This window comes from Pipistrellus kuhlii, unplaced genomic scaffold (assembly GCF_014108245.1).
Source record: "Pipistrellus kuhlii isolate mPipKuh1 unplaced genomic scaffold, mPipKuh1.p scaffold_m20_p_128, whole genome shotgun sequence".
Classification (NCBI taxonomy): Eukaryota; Metazoa; Chordata; class Mammalia; order Chiroptera; family Vespertilionidae; genus Pipistrellus; species Pipistrellus kuhlii.
In genome coordinates this window covers 50,473-72,301 of record NW_023425436.1, presented here as the reverse complement: position 1 = coordinate 72,301, position 21,829 = coordinate 50,473, and the positions used below count along the sequence as shown (strand labels likewise).

The 21,829-nt window shown below is 58.4% G+C and overlaps 1 protein-coding gene across 7 annotated transcripts in view; it reads left to right on the top strand.

The window, feature by feature from the left end:
- Nucleotides 1–9,901: 9,901 nt before the first annotated feature.
- Nucleotides 9,902–21,829, top strand: part of PCSK6 (proprotein convertase subtilisin/kexin type 6) — a 52,781-nt gene continuing 40,853 nt past the window's right edge. For all 7 annotated transcript variants that reach the window (XR_006741362.1, XM_045580454.1, XM_045580453.1 and 4 more), the window contains exons 1-5: nucleotides 9,902–10,183; nucleotides 16,896–17,000; nucleotides 18,578–18,688; nucleotides 19,160–19,303; nucleotides 20,386–20,462. Coding sequence is in view for 6 of the 7 variants with exons in the window: in XM_045580454.1 (XP_045436410.1) it covers nucleotides 9,917–10,183; nucleotides 16,896–17,000; nucleotides 18,578–18,688; nucleotides 19,160–19,303; nucleotides 20,386–20,462 (704 nt within the window). In the remaining variant the exon portion in view is untranslated. The remainder of the gene's footprint in view (nucleotides 10,184–16,895; nucleotides 17,001–18,577; nucleotides 18,689–19,159; nucleotides 19,304–20,385; nucleotides 20,463–21,829) is intronic.

Here is a 21,829-nt window from a genome sequence, read left to right as displayed (position 1 = left end):
CTCTGAGGGTGACAGGCCAGCGTGACCCACCCTGCCCCTCAGGGATGTCACCCCCTGGCCCTGCTCCCCACGTGGCTACCTCTACCCTCAGGGCCCGCTGCCCCCTCTGGGGCTCCCGACCTCATTTCCTGCGTCTCTCACATGTCACCAGGAGTGGAGGGGCCCACCCACCCCACCCAACCAGCCAGCCACCAGCCAGCCACCGCCAGACCATGTAATTGCCGCCTCCCAGGGCCCCTCTGTCCTCTTTTCCTGCTGCATGTGCCTCTCCATCACGTCTCGTTTCATTAAATGCCCTGTTTAGCTCTCTTCCTTTGGAAGGCAGCCCGCAGGGTCCTTCTCTAATAAAGCCTCTGTCCTGGTTAAAAAAAAATAAAAATAAATAAAATAAATGCCCTGTTTACGTCTGCCTCCCCCGGGAGAGCTTAACAGAATGTCCACCCGGGGAGAACAGGGTGTGGGCTGTGTCCCTCCCGCCTGCGTCCCCAGGGTCCCGTTCCCTCCACCACAGCGCTGCTGAGCTGCTGAGCCAGGGAGCCGTCGGCTCAGAGCCGCTGCCCCGCTCCCTGCCAGGCGCCCGCGTCCCAGGGCCCACGCACCCAGGGCACATCCACGGGGAACAGGCAGGCCAGTCCGCATCCGAGAGACCCGACCAAGTGATGGGTGGCCCCTCAGCACGTCCACAGGGGACAGCGTCCAGGGCTCTGCGTTCTAAGAGGCCCTTGGAGCCGGGCTGGGGCCCTGCAGGTGCGGCTTCGTGGCTGAGCATCAACCTAGGAACCAGGAGGTCTCGGTTTGATCCCCGGTCAAAACACAGGCCAGGGTTGTGGGCTCGGTCCCCAGAGTGGGGCGTGCGGGAGGCAGCCGATCCATGGGTCTCTTTCATCGTGGGCGTTTCTGTTTCTCTCTCCCTCCCCCTTCCTCTGTGAAATCAATTCAAATATATTTCAAGAAAATTTTAAAAAGGAACAAATGGGCCCTCAGGATCGCAGGGCCGAGGTGCGGGCAGACAGGAGCCTTCCCTGCCGCCTGGGGGTCTCCTTCTCCTCTGCCCGGAGCCAAACGCTGGCGGATCCCCCCAAAAAAAGCTGGTCTCTCCCAGCCTCGCGGGCCACGTGGCCACAGCGGCTCCCGCGCCAGGACCACGGACAGCGCACAGCCCACGGCCACGTGCCCCGCCCGCAGCAGGTGCTCCTGCGGCCACCGAGGGAGGAGGGCGTGTGATGGACATTGGAACAGGACCTTGTCTTTGCCAATAAAGCAGGGATAAACCCCACTCCGTTCCCCAAGAACCGAGCTCGTGTGTGTGTGTGTGTGTGTGTGTGTGTGTGTGTGTTTTAGAGAGAGTGGAAGGGAGGAAGACAGGGAGAGGCATGGATGCGAGAGAGACACATCCATTGGTTTTCTCCCTCACGTGGCTCAAACCAGGGCTGGGGATGGAGCCTGCAACCCATGTACGTGCTTTATTTATTTTTTTAAAATATATTTTTATTGCCGAAACCGGTTTGGCTCAATGGATAGAGCATCGGCCTGCGGACTGAAAGGTTCCGGGTTCGATTCCGGTCGGGGGCGTGTACCGTGGTTGCGGGCACATCTCCAGTAGGGGGTGTGCAAGAGGCAGCTGATGGATGATTCTCTCTCATCGATGTTTCTAACTCTCTATCCCTCTCTCTTCCTTTCTCTGTAAAAAATCAATAATTATATATATATTGATTTCAGAAAGGAAGGGAGAGAGAGAGAGAGAGAGAGAAACATCAATGGTGAGAGAGAATCATGGATCGGCTGCCTCCTGCGGTACACCCCCTGCTAGGGATTGAGCCGACAACCCGGGTATGTGCCCTTAACCAGAATCGGACCTGGGACCCTTCTGGTTTGCACTGAACCAAACTGGCCCGGGCATCTTTTTAAAAATTTTTTTTTAAACTTTTTTCTTTTATAAAAAGACTTCTATCCCGCAGCCCCTGCCAACAGTCCCGCCTGCCACCTGTGGGACGGCCTGTCCCAGGTCCCTGCCAGCCCCAGGGTGACCCAGGCGACCTTCAAACCCACTCTTCACTCTCCGGGCCTCGGGCGCCTGCCGGGGCGGCCGCCAGGGATCCTGCAGCTGAGGCTTCTACGAACCACGAGGTCACCGTGCAGGACGCCCGAGCCCAGCCCCGCCGGAGGCCGCAGGACGCAGCTGCCCCGGTCGGTGACGCGGGCCCCGGCTCCCTCGCCAGCAGCCACCTCCCCGGCCCAGCTGCAGGGCTGGGTTTCCTGCAAACCGCGATGCTGGAGCTGGGCCGCCCGCCCCGTGACCGGCCGTGTTTATCCTCCTCGCCGACCCCAGGGACGGCCGTGGGCCTCCCGCCCCTGCCCCCGCCGCCCGCCCGAGGTCTGAGCCGCTGCGGTTCCCCCAACGCCAGACGCGCCAGCAGCTGGGCGTCCCCTGAGGACACCCCCGCACCCCAGCCCGTCCCCCCGCCAAGCCTGGAGCCATCTGCAGGGTTTGCTAATCTCTCCCGTAAACAGTTGTTTTCCCAGCGTTAAATATTAACAGAGCGAGCGGCTCAGCAGCCGCGTTTTAAATATTGAAGTCACCGCCGCCGTGCTGTCCCAACGCGACCCACCCCCCCGCAGACCTGCTGTTCGAAAAATGGGGCAGGCTGCTCAGACACAACATGGCTTCCCACGTGGGCTGGTGTGCTCACAAGCTGCCCCTGGCAGAACGTGTTTCTGGCCCTGGCCAGTGTGGCTCAGCGGATAGAGCGTCGGCGTGCGGACTGAAGGGTCCCGAGTTCGATTCCCGGTCAGGGCACAGGCCCGGGTTGCAGGCTCGATCCTCAGTGTGGGGCGTGCAGGAGGCAGCCGATCCATGATTCTCTCTCCTCGTGGATGTTTCTCTCTCCCTCTCCCTCTCCTTTCCTCTCTGAAATCAATCAAAGAGAGAGAGAGAGAGAGAGAGAGAGAGAGAGAGAGAGAGTTCAAGCCGAAGGTCACTGCCCCCGACGCCCTGTTAGGTCGGGGGGGGCGGCTGGGGGCCCCCAGCCAGGAAGGATGAACTCCTTGTGAGTGATAATCACACGCTGCTGCGCTTGGTCTCGTCCAAATATTTGGAATGCAGCGGAGGCCGAGGCCGGAGCGCGGCCGGCTGTTTACCGGGATGTGCGGCTGTTGGTCATGTTAGGCCTGTGTGTACCAGACCGCTTCCCGCCCGCGGCAGCCAGGGCTTCGCAGGAAGAGGCCGTTACGATGGAAATGGTATGTTTCGGGGTTGGTTTTAAAAAAAAAATTTTTAATAAAATCCTTGGAACCAGTGGAAGGCAACAGGCAGGCAGCTGCAGGTGTGGAGCGGGGTGTTCCCCCCGCCCCCCCTGGCCCTCCAGCCCTGGGCAGAGAGGTCCATGCTGAAAAATTGCATCCCGCAGCTGGGAGACAGGAAACGGAGAAGGGCTGAGGGCAGGGACTGTGGCATCTCTGTGCTCGCCCATCCCTTCATCCGAGGGGCCTCAGCCATACCCAGGGAACGGGAGTGTCTTTGTCACTGGAGGATGGATCTGAAGAATTTGTTTTTAAAAAATATATTTTATTGATTTTTTACAGAGAGAAAGGGAGAGAGATTAGAGAGTTAGAAACATCTATGAGAGAGAAACATCGACCAGCTGCCTCCTACACGCCCCCCACAGGGGATGAGCCCACAACCAGGGTACATGCCCTTGACTGGAATCGAACCCGGGGCCGTTCAGTCCGCAGGCCGACGCTCTACCCACTGAGCCTAACTGCCTAGGGCAAAAATTCCTTTTTTGTTTTTTTTATTTCTGGCTAATCCTCACCTGAGGATACAGATATATATATATTTTTAATGCATTTTTATTGATTTCAAGGAGGAAGGGAGAGAAAGGGAGAGAAACACTGAAGATGAAAGAATCATGGATCGATTGCCTCCTGCATGCCCGCTCCTGGGAAAGGAGCCCGCAATCCGGGCGTGTGCCCTGCCTGGGAATCGAACCCTGACCTCCTGGTTCCTAGGACCAAGCTCAACCACAGAGCCACGCTGGCCGGCAGAGCAGCAGTTTTCTAAGCAAACCTTTGGTCCAACACCCTGTTGAACGCCCTCTCTCCTGCTCTGGGTTCATAGGGAAGGTTGTGGCCCAGCTGGGACCTATCGCCGATGCCTTCTGTTCCCTGTGCCCTCTGCTCTGCACCCTCTCCGATTCTCCTTAGTGTCCTGGTTGCCTGGAACCCCTTCTCTTACCCCCTCGCCCCCTCCTCTGGGTCCCTCTTCATTGGGACGTGGGAGGCAAAAATCCACCGTCTGACCCCACCAGCCCGCCGGCCCCGAGTGGGGTGAGCCCTTAAGCTGGGCAGGATAAACGCATAATTGGTTTTGCCTGAACTTGGGGAGACTAGGTCTGAGGGGGAGCCGTGGACCCTTTCAAGTTCTGAGCCGGTCGGTGCCGTGTGTCTGAGCCCCATGGACTTCCCGTCCTCTGCTCGCCGGCGTGGGGGCCGATGGGAGAGAGGCCAGATTTGCCGCAGCAACGTGTGTGTGTGTGACTCCAACAGGATCCCGGCCCCATGGGGCGGCTTGGTGGCCGAGCATCCACCTAGGAGCCAGGAGGTCAGGGTTCGATTCCCGGTCAGGGGCACAGGCCCGGGTTGCAGGCTCCATCTCCAGGAGGGGGCGTGCAGGAGGCAGCCGGTCGTGGATTCTGTGATTCTCTCTCATCATTGGTGTTTCTCGCTCTCTTTCCCTCTCCTTTCCTCTCTGATCGCATGCCCACTCCCACCCCCACCCCCCCATCACCCTGTAGACTGTGACCAGGGGGCATGGGGAGGGGGGCAGGGCTGCCACCTGGCTCCCAGGCGCTGAGGGAGAAAGAGAAAATAGCAATATTAAAATATTTCTTCTAATTGTTACCCTTTCGAAGTGCATGAATTCGTGCACCAGGCCACTAGTGTGTGTGTGTGTGTGTGTGTGTGTGTGTGTGTGTGTATACACTGAGTGGCCAGATGATGATGATCTCTGAACGCATAATCATTTGGCCACTCCGTGTATATCCTATATCATAAAAGGCTAATATGCAAATTGCCCCCTCCACCAGGGGTTCGACCAGCAGGCAGTCCGGCCAACCGCCCATGTCCCCTCCCCCTGGCCAGGCTGGCCGGACTCCACCCATGCACAGATTCATGCACCGGGCCTCTAATATATAATATCTAATATGTATTTTATATACACACACTGAGTGGCCAGGTTATTATGCGTTCAGAGATCATCATAATCTGGCCACTCGGTGAGTATTAAACCAGAAAAGTCAAATGCAGGAAGGGTCGGAGGTGGAGGCCTGGGCCTCCCCATGGGGAAAGAGAATGGCCAGGTCACTCTTGCTTTTCGTCACACGCCTCCTCCTGCCGCACATGCGTGGGGAAAACATTCGGAAATGCCTCCCGTGGGTAAGCTCAATGGCGGATTCGGGAATGCCTCCCTGCGCTGAGACCTGGCTCTGAAACCATGTGGATGGGACGATTCTCAGACCTTCAAGGCGAGAGGCTACGGACCACCCGTCCCCCCTCTGACACCTGGGCCTCGGGAATGGGGTTTAGTCAGCGGCCAGCATCCCTTCCTCATGGGTATTTCCGACCAGAACATTTAGAAGGAGAATCCTGGACCAGCTGGCTGGGGATGGAGCCGGCAAGCCAGGCCTGTGCCCTGGACCAGGCATGAATCGAACTGGTGCCCTCCTGGTTCCTAGGCCGATGCTCCACCACCAACAGGGAGCCACGCCGGCTGGCAGGGCACCCACCGCTCGGACTTTGAAATCAAGTCAGCCGTTTCGGGGAGAGGGCGGAACCCCACAGATCCCTCACCTGTTTCCCACGGAGAAGGTCCTCACCCCAGCCGGAAATTCAGGTCATCTCGCTCCCGCCCCGCCCGGGATGTTTTCAGTGCCGTCAGCATCTCCGCCGACATTCCGACATGACATTCCGTTCACATGTCGTGAGAGTTGCATTGTTCTCCCCTTTAATGACCCCGTGGGTGTCCGTCCCCCTGGGGCTGTGGGTCGCACCCCTCGCCAGCCCAGCCTCCGTGGGCAAAGCTCTCAGGGAATCACGCTGCCTGGAGGTCAGAGGGCGCACCGTCCACAGCGAGAAGCAGGCCCTGGCCGGTGTGGCTCAGTGGATAGAGCGTCGGCCTGCGGACTGAAGGGTCCCAGGTTCGATTCAGGTCAAGGGCATGGACCTGGGTTGCAGGCACATCCCCAGTAGGGGGCGTGCAGGAGGCAGCCGACCAATGATTCTCTCTTGTCATGGGTGTTTCTATCTCTTTCGTCCTCCTTATTTCTCTCCAAAATCAATAAAAATATATTAAAAAAAAAAACAAATACAAATATGTGTTGGTAGCAGAGGTTTGTGCTATGTCAGTAGCTCTCTTTGCCTTTTTTAAAAACATGTATGTTTTTATTGATTTTTAGAGAGAAGAAGGGAAAGGGAGAGTGAAATAGAAATGTTCAATGAGAGAGAAACATCACATAGATTGGTTGCCTCCTGCACGCCCCCCCACCCCCACTGGGGATCCAGCCTGCAACCCAGGCATGTGCCCTGACTGACGGGGAATCGAACCCGGGACCTCCTGGTCCATCAGTGGACCTTCACCCACTGAGCCACGCCGGCCAGGCACACGGTCACACCCGCACACAAGCGGATGGCTTCGGGGTCTCCTCTCCCTGCCTCCTGAGATCTTGGCCCCTCCTGGCCCTGAGTGGAAAGCCATCCTTTATTTCCCCCCAATTCCTGCAGAAACGGGGCCCCGAAGGCCCGGAGGTGGGCGGGGAGGGCTGGCCGGCCCGGGCTCCGTGTCCAGGGGTGTCCCCTGTTGGGTGGGGTGCTGAATCGGACTCGCTGGATGGAGTCTGGGGCTAGGCAGGGAGAGAGGGAGGGCGCTGAAGGGTGGGAGAGGCCTGGGAGAGGGTGGGGCCCTTGCAGGGGGCTCCCCCAGATCCTCGCCTGCCTCCCAGCCAGGAGCCCTTTGGTTTCATAACCCCGTGACTCATTCTGGAGGCATGAGTCACCCCAGCAGAGGTGGGAGAGGAGGGGGCGTGGTGGGAACAGCCAGGTCGCTGTTCACGGGGGCCTCTCTTGGAATCCGCGTGTGGATTTCCCACACGTTCCCTCTGGCCCCCCCTTTAAAAAAAACATTTGTATGGATGTCAGAGAGGAAGGGAGAGGGGAGAGAAAGAGAAACACCCGAGGAGAGAGACTCATGGATGCCTCCGGCACGCCTCCCCTCCTCGGGGTGGAGCCCACAACCCAGGCGTATGCCCTTGACTGGAATTGAACCCGGGACCCTTCCGTCCGCAGGTTGATGCTCTATCCACTGAGCCGAACCAGCCACGGCTCTGGGGGATGTCTGACCGTCTGGGGCGAGGAGGGCATGGAGCAACTACAAGCTGTCCCTCTCCGACGAGACTCTCCCTTTCTGTCTAGCACATCATCCCTGTCGGAAGAAAGAGCCTTGTGAGAAACGCTGGCTCCTTGTCAAACAAGGATCGTGGATCTAGCAATTATGTGTCACCGTGTTCCCTTCATAAACTCCCACGTGGAAATACAGTGTCAAACAAGCAAGGAATGTCGGAGCAAAAAAAAAAAAAAAAAAAAAGGTGAAACTCCAACTCCCTGAGTTGGCCTTCCCAAACTGAGAGTGAGCGCTTTGCCCTTCAGCCGCTTTCCCTTTTCGCCGTGGCTGCCGGGAGGCTCACGGCCCCGCGCGTGCTAGAAAAGCACGGGCGTTGGTTTCCTCCTGACCACGGTGGTGGGGATGCCTAGAGTGCCCACCTCGAAGAAACACAAACAGAAGTTCAGTGACAGGCAGGGGGAGAGTGGAGAAAGGCCTGCGGAGAGGAGGGCATGGGAAAGCTAAGCTGCCTGGCCGGAATGGCCGGTCTGTCTGGGAGCAGCGTGTGGCTCCATGGGGCTGGGGGGAGGGGAGGATGAGCAAGAAAGACAGCCCCATCTTGCTAGGGGCCAAGAGGGCTGAGCTCCAAGCCTGCTCTCCACCCTGCTGGCGGCAAAAACTCCAGAGAGAACCAAGACTGAGGTCGGGGCCCGGCCGGTATGGCTCACTGGTGGAGAGTCGACCTAGGAGCCAGGAGATCAGGGTTCGATTCCTGGTCAGGGCACAGGCCCGGGGTTGCAGGATTGATCCCCAGTGAGGGGGCCTGCAGGAGGCAGCTGATCCATGGTTCTCTCTCATCATGGATGTTTCTCTCCCTCTCCCTTCCTCTCTGAAATCAGTAAAAATTAATTTCAAACAAAACAAGAAAAAGCCATTTCCATAGTTCTCCAGGACGCACCGACCCCGTGTCCCTTGGGTTCCAGGCTGCCCCGGCAGCACCTGAGAAACTATTCACCCCGCTTTCGAGCTGTGACGAGCCCCCACTCCACGAGGGAACCCCTAATGTGGAGCAGGCCCCGGACTCCCTCACAAAAGCCAACACTTATCAACAGCTTACCACACGCATGGGCTCCTGGCATTCTCTCAACAGCCCCCCAGGGGTGTCACCACTGCATTCCCCAGATCCCACAGATACCCAGGGGCAGCTTGGGGTGCCGCTAGCTGCCCCCGCCTCCTGAGGTGGCCCCAGCTTCCCAAAACCACTAGGTGTCTCCCCGGAGCCCCGCGAATGGTCGTATATCTTTGCCTCATTCAACACCCCCTGCAATCAGGTCTCCTTTGGGGGGACAGGGCCATCACCCCGCCCTTCCTTGGGACTACTTTTTAAATATATATATATATATATATATATATATATATATATATATAGATAGATATAGATATAGATATAGATATAATTTATTTCAGAGAGGAAGAGAGAGAGAGAAATGGAAACATCGATGATGAAGGAGAATCATTGATTGGCTGCCTCTTGCATGTACCCCACTGGGGATTGACCCTGACCAGGAATCCAACCCATGACCTCCAGGTTCACAGGTCAATGGCTCAGCCACTGAGCCAGGCTGGTTGTGCATAAACTTAAATATATATATATACATATATATATATATATATATATACACACACACACACACACACACACACACACACATATATATTATATATATTATTGATTATTTTTCAGAGAGGAAGTGAGAGAGAGAGTTAGCAACATCGATGAGAGAGAAACATCCATCAGCTGCCTCCTGCACACTCCCACCTGGGGATGTGCCTGCAACCAGGGTCCATGCTCTTGACTGAAATCGAACCTGGGACCCTTCCGTCCGCAGGCCGACGCTCTGTCCACTGAGCCACTCCATTTTCGGCATGATTACTTTAAAAAAAAATCTATATATCTTTATCTTTATCGATTGATTGCAGGCAGAAAGGGGGAATTCAGTCCATAACCAGTGCCTGGGCCCTTGGCCGGGAACCGAACCGGCACCTCCTGGTTCCTAGGTCGAGGTTCCACCAGGGAACCAGAACCTGGACCCGGTGCGCCCGCAGGAGGAGCCGGGCCACCTGTGCGGGGCCAATGGGGACGCGGCCGCCGCCCACCAGGTGGGAGGGCGCGGCCCGGGACTGGCCTCCCCGCCGGGTGCGCCCTGGGCCCTCCCCTCCCGCTCCTCCCGCCTCCCGGGGGTCACGCGGGGTCACGGCCGCCGCTCGCTCGCTCCCGGGGGCTGCCCGGCGCCTGCGTCCCGCGGACCCGCCAGAAGTCGGCGAGGAGTTCCCGGCGCGGGGCGTCCGGGCCCCCAGGGCGCAGGGCGCGGGGCGCCACCGGGGCGCGGGCGGGAGCGCGCCGCGCCGCCTCGTCCCTCCCCGCGCTCCCCGGCGGCGGCGGCGGCGGCGGCGGCGGCGGCGGCGCTTCCCCGGCGCGCGGGGCGGCTTTAAAAGGCGGCCCCCGCCCCCCGGCGCACACTCGCCGCGGAGCCCGCCGCTGCCATGCCGCCTCCGCGCGCTCCCGCCGCCACCGGCCCCGGCCCCGCCGCCGGGGACGCGGGGGGCGCGGGGGGCGCCGCGCGGCCCGCGCCCCGGCCTCTGGCGGCGCCGCGCCCCGGGACGTGGCTGCTGCTGCTGCTGGCGCTGCCCGCCGCCTGCCCCGCGCCGCCGCGCCGCGTCTACACCAACCACTGGGCGGTGCGCGTGCTGGGCGGCCCGGCGCAGGCGGAGCGCGTGGCCCGCGCGCACGGCTACCTCAACCTGGGCCAGGTGAGTGCCCCGCGCGCCGACTTCCCGGACACCCTGCCCGGCGCCCCGACTTCCCGGACACCCTGCCCCGCGCCCCGACTTCCCGGACACCCTGCCCGGTGCCCCAACTTCCCGGAGACCCTGCCCGGTGCCCCAACTTCCCGGACACCCTGCCCGGTGCCCCAACTTCCCGGACACCCTGCCCGGTGCCCCAACTTCCCGGACACCCTGCCCGGTGCCCAACTTCCCGGACACCCTGCCCGTGCCCCAACTTCCCGGACCCCTGCCCCGCGCCCCGACTTCCCGGACACCCTGCCCCGCGCCCCAACTTCCCGGACACCCTGCCCGGTGCCCCGACTTCCCGGACACCCTGCCCGGCGCCCCGACTTCCCGGACACCCTGCCCGGCGCGCCCCCAACTCCCCGGACACCCTGCCCGGCGCCCCGACTTCCCGGACACCCTGCCCGGCGCGCCCCGACTTCCCGGACACCCTGCCCGGTGCGCCCCGAACTTCTCCAGACACCCTGCTCGGCGCGCCCCGATTTCCCCGGACACCCCGCCCGGCGCGCCCGAGGGCGCTGTCCTCCGGGCCCACCGGGTTGTCCTGGGCCCCTGAGGCCCCCGCCCCGGTCCCCGGTCCCCCGATCCCCCGATCCCCACGCCCTGGACGGAGAGCCGGACCCTGAGCGCGCGCCCGGGCGCACTGCGGGGCGATGGCCGGGCCCCCCGGGCCCCCCGGCGCCCTCCCTCCGCCCTGGGCCCGGCTCCCGGAGCGGGCACCGCCCGGGGCCCTGGGTCTCCGGCCGGAGAGTGGCGACGAGTCGGGTTTTGGGGATGAGGGCGCAGGGCCCCGCAGCCCCGGGGGTGGCCATGGCCGGGCCGCGCGGGAGGGGAGGAGGTAGGGTGTGGGGTGGGGTGTTGGCTTGGTGTCCAGGCTTGGGCCATGGCCCCGCGAGCGAGCAGGGTGACCCCGAGACGAGTCGTTTCCCGGATTCAGTGGGAACAGGGACCCAGGGAACAGCGACGGGGACAGGACAAGGTGCCAGCAGTCAACAAGTTGCTGGACTGATTTCGGGGTGACTGGCAGCCAGGTGCCAAGCAGGGGCGTGAGCGGCCCGGGAGCCAGCAGCAGCCGGCTGTCACTCACGCTGGCCCTTCGCCCCAGAGGCCGGCTGGTGTGGCTCAGTGGATAGAGCACTGCAGACTGGAGGATCCCGGGTTCCATTCCCGGCAAGGTTGCATGCAGGAAGCAGCCAATCATTGATGTTTCTCTCTTTCTCCTCCTTCCTTCCTCTCTCTCTAAAAATAAAAATAAAATTTAAAAAATGCTGGCCCTGGCTGTTTTGGCTCAGTGGATAGAGCACCCGCCTGCGGACTGAAGGGTCCTGGGTTCGATTTATTTATGTATTTATTTCTTAAATATATATTTTACTGCTTTTTTTACAGACAGTAAGGGAGAGGGATAGAGTTAGAAACATCCATGAGAGAGAAACAAACGTCCACCAGCTGCCTTCTGCACACCCACCACTGGGGATGTGCCCGCAACCAACGTACATGCCCTCGACTGGAATCAAACCGCAGGCCGACGCTCTGTCCACTGAGCAACACCGGCCAAAGCTTTATTTATTTTTAAAAACATATTTGTATTGATGTCAGAGAGGAAGGGAGAGAGAATCACCGACCTGCTGCCTCCCGCCTGCCCGCCCCCTACTGGTGGGGATGGAGCGTGTAACCCCGGGCATGTGCCCTGACCGGGAATCGAACCGGGACCTCCTAGCTCTTAGGTCGGTGCCTAACCATTGAGCCTCCTGGGCCAGTGGGCGGGCTGGGCCTGGTACTCTTCATTCAAAACCAGCCTTTGTCCCCCTCCCCCAGCAGCAGGTACATGTGGAAAAGGACCCCGGGCAGCCGGCTGCCTCTCCCTCCTTCCCTCCCTCCTCAATGAGAACGCTTCAAAAAGCCTCTGTGCCTTCCCAACCCTGGAGGTTTTGTGACTCATAAATGCGACGACGACGGAGATATTCTTAGCTTTGATTTACGGGCGAGTTCTCCGAGGGAGCAGGGGCCAGGATGGGAGCGATTTCGAGTCCGCACAGAAAGCGTGTGTTACCCCCCACCCCCCCCAGACCGACCAACCGACGGACCGACCTGGATGCCCGGTCTCTGTCCTCCGTGAGGTCCCCTCCCTGAAGCCTTGCCTGGTACCTGCCCTGACGCTCAGCCCGGCCTCGGTCCTGGCTCTGGGCTCGCCCCTAAGTCCTGACCCGGCTCTTCTCACGTTTCTTTTGCTCGGCGGGTACCCGATTTCATGGGGGGGGGCCAGAGGGCATGGGGACAGGTGGTGATCACCGTCCTCCGATGCTGGGTGCCTTCTCCGGTGACAGCGAGGCACCCTGCCCTGGCCGTGGTGGCTCTTTGGTTAGACAGATGAGGAAGGGTCCCAGGTTCGATTCCCGGGCAGGGCATGTGCCCAGGTTGAGGGCTGGATCCCCAGAGAGGGGGCGTGCAGGAGTCAGCTGAGCTGTGATTCTCTCTCATCATGAATGTCTCTCCCTCTCTCCCTCTCTCTTCCTGCCAATCTGGAATCAAAGAAAGAAAAATAGGCATTTGGCCCTGGCTGGTCTGGCTCAGTGGTTGGGACGTCTGTCCACTGAGCCAAACCAGTCAGGGCGAAAGAGGATTTCTTGAAAGAGAGAGAAAGAGAGAGAGAGAGAGAGAGAGAGAGAGAGAGAGAGCGCCCCCCTGGCCAGTGTCATTCATGGTTACAGAGCTGGCCCACCCATGAGAGTCCGGGTTCGATACCTGGTCATGGGCATGTGCCTGGGTTGCAGGTTCATTCCCCGGGAGGCCACCGAATTTTTGTCTCTCTAACATCGATATTTCTCTCTCTCTTTCTCCCCTCCCTCTCTTCCACTCTCCTTAAGAATCAATCAGGCGAGGATTAACAACACCAAATTAATAATCGTAAAGTATATATGTGTGTGTGTATATATGTATGTATGTACATATATATATATACACACACATTGATTTCAGAGAAGAAGGGAGAGGAAGAGAGAGAGAGACATCCATGATGAGAGAGAATCTTTGATCAGCTGCCTCCTGCACGCCCCACACTGGGGATCGAGCCGTCCAGCTGGACATGTACCCTGACGGGGAATCGAACCTGGGACCCTTCAGTTCACAGGTGGCCGTTCTGTCCACTGAGTCACACTGGCCGGGGCCTGAATAGTGATTTCTGGAAGTTAGGCATCCCTCCTCGGAGCACCCCGGCAAATTGGGGCAAACTCGGGGCACACAGGAGGAGTGGGGGCAAGGGCAGGGGAAGAATGAGTGCATTATTCCACGGAACTGCTCTCATTTATAGACTCGCCGAGTCCTATTACCGTATTTCCCGGCGAATAAGACGACCCCCTAATTTTACAGTTAAAACGTAGGGTTAGGCCTATATTCGCTGCATAGGACTACCCCCCACTTCTGAGGCAACACCAGCTCTTTTTTTAATAGACCGCCTCTCTGACGCTGGCCAATCTGAGCAGGCTTTTTACTAGAACACAGTGTACATGTTCTGTACCCAAAGCTACACTGTGTTCTAGTAAAAAGCCTGCTCAGATTGGCCAGCGTCAGAGAGGCGGTCTATTAAAAAAAAAAAAGAACTGGTGTTGCCGAAACCGGTTTGGCTCAGTGGATAGAGCGTCGGTCTGGGGACTGAAAGGTCCCGGGTTCGATTCCGGGCAAGGGCATGTACATTGGTTGCGGGCACATCCCCAGTAGGGGGTGTGCAAGAGGCAGCTGGTCGATGTTTCTCTCTCATCGATGTTTCTAGCTCTCTATCCCTCTCTCTTCCTCTCTGTGGAAAATTAATAAAAACATATTAAAAAAACACACACAAAAAAAACAGTGCATTTTCCTGAAAGCGGCCTCAGAGGGCACGCTAGAGGGAGAGTCTGAGAGAATAAGGACAGAGACATGAAATACTTCGTAATGAAAAGGAGGAAGCATCGCCCGGCAGGCGTGGCTCAGCGGTTGAGCGTCGACCTAGGAACCAGGAGGTCTCGGGTTCGATTCCCGGTCGGGGCACAGGCCCGGGGTGGGGGCTCCATCCCCAGTGGGGGGCGTGCAGGAGGCAGCCGATCCGTCGTTTCTCTCTTCCTCTCTGAAACCAATACACAACCTATTTAATAAAAGGCTAATATGCAAATTGTCCCCTGGGGAGTCCAACCGGGAGTTTGCTCGCTATGATGTACACTGACCACCAGGGGGGGGTGGGGAGCAGGGGGGGCCACCAGCAGTGGTGGTGGTGGGGTGCTGAGGGAGCGAGGGAAGGAGGAGGCAGGGCGGCTGGGAGGCAGGGAACCTGGTCGGCCTATCGCTGTCCGGGCCTTGGGCCCTACCTGTAGTGCATGGATTTCGTGCACCGGGTCTCTCGGTAAAAAAAATCAGAGGACGGTCTCCCAGGCTCCGAGGAGGGACGCCTTACTTCCAGAAATCACTATTCAGTTTGCCACACGTGGGCCCCTGGTGGACGTGAAAGGGGGCGGCTGAGGCCGGGTAAGGGCTTCGGGAGGAGAACGTGAACTTGACTGTGTCGAAATGAGCCTTTTCAGGAACCCACAGGAAGTGCAGCAGCTTAATTACATGCTCGGGGTTGGGGAGAACGAGGGTGGGTAGGAATACGTGTTGCAGAAGGCCAATTTAGGAGGCTGGGAAGTTGGGCAAGCATCTTCCCGTCGGCCACAGCATATTGCCGTGTGTCTGTGTGACCGAAATGGGAAGCAGGGGGTTCTCAATTAAAAAAAAAATAATAATAATAATATATACATATATATATATATATATATATGTATATATTATTAATTTTTTACAGAGAGGAAAGGAGAGGGATAGAGAACTAGAAACATCGATGAGAGAGAAACATCGATCAGCTGCCTCCTGCACACCCCCCACCTGGGGATGTGCCTGCAACCAAGGTCCATGCCCTTGACTGGAATCGAACCCGGGACATTTCAGGCCGCAGGCCGACGCTCTATCATCCACTGAGCCACACAGGTTTCAGCTCAATTTTTTTTTCATTAAAAAAAAACTTTTTTTTTTTTTTTTTTGGAATGCTTTAAAGAAAATAACAACAAACCTCCCATTCTCTCTCTCTCTCTCTCTCCCTTCCTCGCTCTCTCTCTGGACTTCCTTCATTATAAACACCAGGTAGCCCCGCACTGGCTAAATATAGGCGCTCGGTGTGTTTATAACCTTCCCGGGCGGAAGCCAGCCGGGCAGGACGGAATTCATTTGGTTTTTTACGGGCCAATTAGTCGTGTTTCTCTTCAGCAGCCCCATGGGGACCCGTCGCGTTATATAACCGAGCCCTGTCGCCAGCGGCTTTTTAACCAGGAGCTCCGAGCAGACAGGCCCTGGCCGGGGCCGGGGGTGGGGGAGGGATCTGCCTGGGTTAGGGCATCGCCTCGATAGGCCAAGGATGCCGGTTCGATCCCCGGGCAGAGCACTTGGAAGAATTAACCAGCGGCCCTGCCAGTGTGGCTCAGTGGACAGAGCGTCGGCCTGCAGACCGAAGGGTCCCGGGTTCGATTCCCGGTCAAGGGCACAGGTCCGGGTCACAGGGTCGATCTCCACTAGGGGGCTTGCCATGCAGGAGGTGGCAGAGCCATGGTTCTCTCTCGTCAATGATGTTTCTCTCTTTCCCTCTCCCTTCCTCTCTGAAATCAATACAAATGTGTAGAAAAAATAAATAAATAAATAAATAAATAAATAAAAGAATCAACCAAGTGAGTGCATGGATGAGTGGAGCACCCATCAATGTTTCTCTCTCACTCACTCCCTTCCCCTCTCTCTCTTTCTCTAAAATTAATAAATAGGAAAAGAAAAAGTTTATAAAAAGCAGAAAACGAACAGCAGCCTCCAGAAAGGAGAACATCTGCTAGGGCCAAGGGCAGGCCAGGGAGCTACACAGCGAACATTTGTCGCTGAGATCTTACTGGGCCCGTTCCCAGCTGCTTATCGGCTGCTCCTCCCGGGAGGCCTGCAGGCGGCTCCTACCCTGCAGCCTGGGAGGGAGGGAGAGAGGGAGGGACGCCTGTGGCCTGACTAAAGCATGTGCTTGACCCCCCCCCCCCTCTTCCCCCTAGCTTGCGGACTCCAGAGCTTACAGACTTGCACCTGCGTCTGAGGTCACGTCCACGGGCGGCCTGGGCGGGCGGGGGGACCTTTGAAATGATCTGATCGGATGTCATTTGGGGTGGAATCTGCCGGTCCTTGGCGCCTCTGCTGAGAATCAGACGGGATCCCTATATCCTCTCTGACATCAACCAAAACACATCAACTGGCCCTAACTGGTGTGGCTCAGTGGATAGGGCGTTGGCCTGCAGACTCAAAGAGTCCCAGGTTCGATTCCCATCAAGGGCATGTACCTCGGTTGCGGGCACATCCCCAGTAGGGGGTGTGCAGGAGGCAGCTGATGGATGTCAGAGAGGAAGGGAGAGGGAGAGAGAGAAACATCCATGATGAGAGAGAATCCTGGATGGGCTGCCTCCTGCACGCCCCCCACTGGGGATGGAGCCCGCAACCCGGGCCTGTGCCCGGACCTGGGAATCGAACCGGGACCTGGTTAGTGGGTCGGTGTCCAAGCACCGAGCCACGCCGGCTGGCCGGGCGGGGTGTGGGGGTTTGGAAGCCGTTTAGGGGACTGTTCACCAATGACGCCCCGTTTCTCGCCTTGCAGATCGGGAACCTGGAGGATTACTACCACTTCTACCACAGCAAGACCTTCAAGAGGTCCACGCTGAGCAGCCGGGGCCCACACACCTTCCTCCGCATGGACCCCCAGGTGTGTCTGCGTTTTTCTGTCTTCGTTTTTGTTTTGTTTTTTTGTTTTTTTAATTCTATTGATTTCAGAGAGGAAGGGAGAGGGGGAGAGAGAGACAGACACATCGTGATGAGAGAGAGTCACGAGTCGGCTGCCTCCTGCACACGCCCTCCTGAGGATGGAGCCCACAGCCCGGGCCTGTGCCCTGACCGGGAATCAAACCGTGACCTCCTGGTTCCCACGTCAAGGCTCAACCCCCTGAGCCACACCCCCGCTGGGCTCCAAGTACTTTCTGTGTGTGTGTGTGTGTGTGTGTGTGTGTGTGTTCTGTTTTGTTTTAATCCTGACGGGAGAATGTATTTTTCATTGATTTTTAGAGAGTGTGGAAGGGAGGCAGAGAGAGAGAGGGCGGCGGAGGGAGGGAAACATCGATGTGCGAGAGACACTTTGGTCGCTTGCCTCATCCACGCACCCTGACCCGGGCCGGCCATCAGACCTGCGACCCAGGCGCACCTGCCCTTGAGGCTGGACCGGAACCCGGGAGCCTTCGGTGCGTGGGCCGGGGCGCTAACCACTGCGCCCGCCGACCAGGGCTCCGAGTGCCGGGCGTCCCGCTGGCCGCGCCGAGGGCCCCGGGCCGGTCGCTGGGCTTTCTCCGGAGCCTGCGAACGGGAAGCGTTTGTTTTCGGCGTGTCCTTTGGCCCGTGGCCGGTGAGGCCTCCCGCATTTTTGTGAGATGACTCGTCCCGGTTCCCTTCCAAGCTGGAGCGCGGTCAGTGGGTCCGAGGCGGCGGCTGCTGCTGCTGCTGCCCGTGTCTCCCGGCCCTCGCGTGTCCGGGGGACGATTCCGGCTCAGCCCCGGGGCCCGCCCTCGCGGCTCCCGGCCAGAGGGATGACAGAAATAGGAAGATAGAGATGTCATGCGGCCGCTCCTCCTGGGCGTGGAGCCGCCAGCCCGGGGCTGCGTGTTAAATGTGTTTTTACTGCTTTCAGGAAGGAAGGGAGAGGCAGAGAGAGAGAGAAAACATCCGTGATGAGAGGGCATCATGGACCGGCTGCCTCCTGTCGAGCCCATGGACCTTGGGTGCGGGCACATCCCCGGGAGGGGGTCTGCAGGAGGCAGCTGATGGATGTTTCTCTCCCATCGATGTTTCTCACTCTCTACCCCTCTCCCTTCCTCTCTGTAAAAATCAATAAAAAGTGTTTTCAGAAAAAAAGTCAATAAACTATATATATTTAAAAACGTCTCCTTGGAACGTACCAGGGAAGGCATGGACGAGGACTCAGATATTCATGAGAAGCACACCCTCCCGTCACACCCAGGCAGAAGCCGCACAAAATCGGGAGGCCACCTGACATAAATCCCAAAGCCTGGAGCACTGACCCAGGAACCAGGAGGTCACGGTTCGATTCCCGCTCAGGGCACCCACCTGGGTGGCAGGCTCGATCCCCAGTGTGGGGCGTGCAGGAGGCAGCTGATCTGTGATTCTCTCTCCTCCGGGATGCTGCTCTCTCCCCCTCTCCCTCCCTCTCTGGCATCCATGCACGTATGTTACGTAAATAAACACGTGTCGTCACCGGGCTGCCTCCCACGACAGGTGAAATGGCTCCAGCAGCAGGAAGTGAAACGCCGGGTGAAGAGGCATGTGCGGGCCGACCCCAACGCCCTCCACTTCAACGACCCCATTTGGTCCAACATGTGGTATCTGGTGAGTGGGCACTGCAGGCTTGGTCCCCGGCCCTGGTCAGGGCCTGTGCAGGAGGCAACCAACCGATGTGTCCCTCTCACATCGATGTTTCCCTCTCTCTCTCCCCCTCTTTCTCTCTCTCTCTCTCTCTCTCTCTCTCTCTCCCCCTCTCTCTCTCTCTCTCTCTCTCTCTCTCTCTCTCTCTCTCTCTCTCTCTCTCTCTCTCTCTCTCTCTCTCTCTCTCTCTCTCTCTCTCCCCCCTTCCCTTCCACTCTAAAAACCAATGGAAAAATATCCCCAAGTAAAGGCTTAACAACAACAAAAAAGGCAGGTAGAGACCCCCACCCTTGCTTTTCCGGAAATTGAGGAAAAGAGCATCTAGGCCATAGGGGGCGCCAGAGAGCGTCTCCTCCGGCCTGCATGGGGCCGCCCGCGCTGGGCCGGCTCTGTGTCCGCCCCGGGTGAGGACTGTCCGTGTGTCTCTCCCCACAGCACTGCGGGGACAAGCACAGCCGCTGCCGCTCGGAGATGAACGTGCAGGCGGCCTGGAAGCGGGGCTACACGGGCAAGAACGTGGTGGTCACCATCTTGGATGACGGCATCGAGAGGAACCACCCGGACCTGGCCCCCAACTACGTGAGTCTGGCCTGGGCGGCCGCGCGTGCATAAATGGACGGTCGTGTACGAGTTTTATATTTTATTTTTCGTTTTTAAAGTCTATTGCCGGCAAAGTGTTTTTTTATTTCTACTTTATTTTTTAAAAACATACTGATTGATTTCAGAGAGGAAGGGAGAAAGAGAGAGAGAGAGAGAGAGAGAGAGGGAGAGGGGCACATCGGTGATGAGAGAGAAACATGGAATGGCGGCCTCCTGCACGCCCCCTACCGCAGTTGAGCCTGCAACCCGAGCAAGTGCCCTGACTGGAAATTGAACTTGGACCTCCTGGTTCATAGGGGATGCTCAGCCACTGAGCCACGCCGGCCAGGACTGGCAGCTCAGTTTTGAAAGTGAAATGTACTTTCCTAAACGCTGCCTTTATCATTTACTCAAAGCGCGCGTATATATGTATATATATATTTTTTGAAATCCTAAATAAAGATGATGCGTTATAGATTTGTACGTCTGAAAGCAATGCAATCTTATTGACCAACTAGAGACCCGGTGCACGGAATTTGTGCACTGCAGGGAGGGAAGGGCCCCTCAGCCCGGTCTGCTCCCTCTCACAGTCCAGAACCCCTTGGGGAATGTCCAACTGCCGGGTTAGGCCTTTAAACAGGCCGTCGGACATCCCTCCCACAATCCGGGACCACGGGCTCCTAATTGCTCCTCTGCCTGCCTGCCTGGTTGCCCCTAACTGCCTCTGTGTGCTGGCCTGATTGCCCTTAACTGCCCCCCCGGGCCTCCCCCTCCCCCTCCCCCCGCTGGCCTGGTCACCCCCTCACTAACCCTCCTGCTGGCCTGGTCGTAGGCAGCCATCTTGTGAGGGCATGAGGGTTAATTTGCATATCACCTCTTTATTATATAGGCTGTCACCCTGATAAATTCAATTTAAAAAAAAAAAAAGGGAAAGGAAAGGAAACCTAGAGAAGGTGACAGTGAGAGGGACGGGGTACGGAGTCCGTTTTTCCCTCTGTTTTCTGATGGAGGCGCACTGGTAACGTGGGCAGGATTGCCACCCGGTGCCACACCTCCTCGCTCACGAAGGCTTAATTCCGTAGGATTCCTACGCGAGCTACGACGTCAATGGGAACGATTATGACCCGTCACCGCGCTACGATGCCAGCAACGAGAACAAGTAGGTCTCCCAGCCCCTCTTTCCTGCCGTCCCCCTCCCTGGAAATGGCCCGTTGGAGGGCTCCATGCTTGAGTGTCAACCTGTGAACCAGAAGGTCGCGGTTCGATTCCCAGTCCCGGCACATGTCTGAGTTCCAGGCTCGATCCCCAGTAGGGGGCGTGCAGGAGGCAGCCGATCCATGGGTCTCTCTCCTCATTGGTGTTTCTCTCTCTCTCCGTCTCCCTTCCTCTCTCGAATCAATAAGAAATATACTCAGCCCTAACCGGTGTGGCTCAGTGGGTAGAGCGTCGACCTGCGGACGGAAGGGTCCCAGGTTCGATTCCGGTCAAGGGCATGGACCTCGGTTGTGGGCACATCCCCAGTGGGGGCTGTGCAGGAGGCAGCGGATCGATGTTTCTCTCTCATCGATGTTTCTAACTCTCTCCCTCTCCCTTTCTTTCTGTAAAAAAAGTCAATATATTATATATATATATTAAAAAGAAATAGATTTTAAAAAGTAGATTAAAACACACACACACACACGCACGCACACCATGGTTGTCGCCATCACTCTGCTGCCAAAGGGGGTGGCATCGGGAGGCGGCAGGTCCCTCGGGCGCTGTCTGTCCGTGGCGGCCCTCGGGGTCGGAGTCCAGCCGCTGTCCTTTCTCTGTCAGGGTGTCCCAGGCCTGAGCTTTTTTTATTTTTATTTTTTGCATCCTTCCAAAAATATTTACAGGAAGGAGAACAAAAGCCCCTTTTCTCTCTCTCCCCGCTGCTGGGCCAAGATGCATCCTACCCCAGGCTCCCGTTTCCCTTTGTGGTCGGTCCGATTCCGACGGGCAGAGGCCCGTGCCCTCCTGGCACCGCGCGGGGTGGCTTGTCAGGTCCGGGGACTGAGGAGGCCCGCTCGGGGACTGCCGTCCCGGCCTCCCACCCCGGTGCCCTTCGCTCCGCACGGAGCCCGTCCGGGGTGCAGGGCGCCTCCGTCTGCAGCCTCACACCCACAGGGCACAGAGGCAGGGCCGTGGGGGGCGGGGAGTGGGGGGTGGAGACGGCCCCTGAGCGTGGTGACCCCATGAGCAGCCGGGCGGGCAGGCGTGGGGCGGAGGACGCAGGCTTTTGGGTCCAGGCTATTTTTAACGGCGGTTTTACACGGGCATCCCTGAGCCTCGGCCCCCGGGACCGGTTCTCAAAGAGGCGTTGTTCTCGCAGGAGGGACGGAGCTCGTGGCGGCCGGCCGGGGTCATGGGGGAGGCGGGGAAGGCGGAGGGAGAGAGGGGGGGGGGGCAGTTTGTTTGTTTTCCTGGCGATTTCTTCCTGGCTCCTGCCTCCGTGGGGTGGGACTGGCAGGAGGGCCGTGCGGGGACGGCGCACCCAGTCCCCCC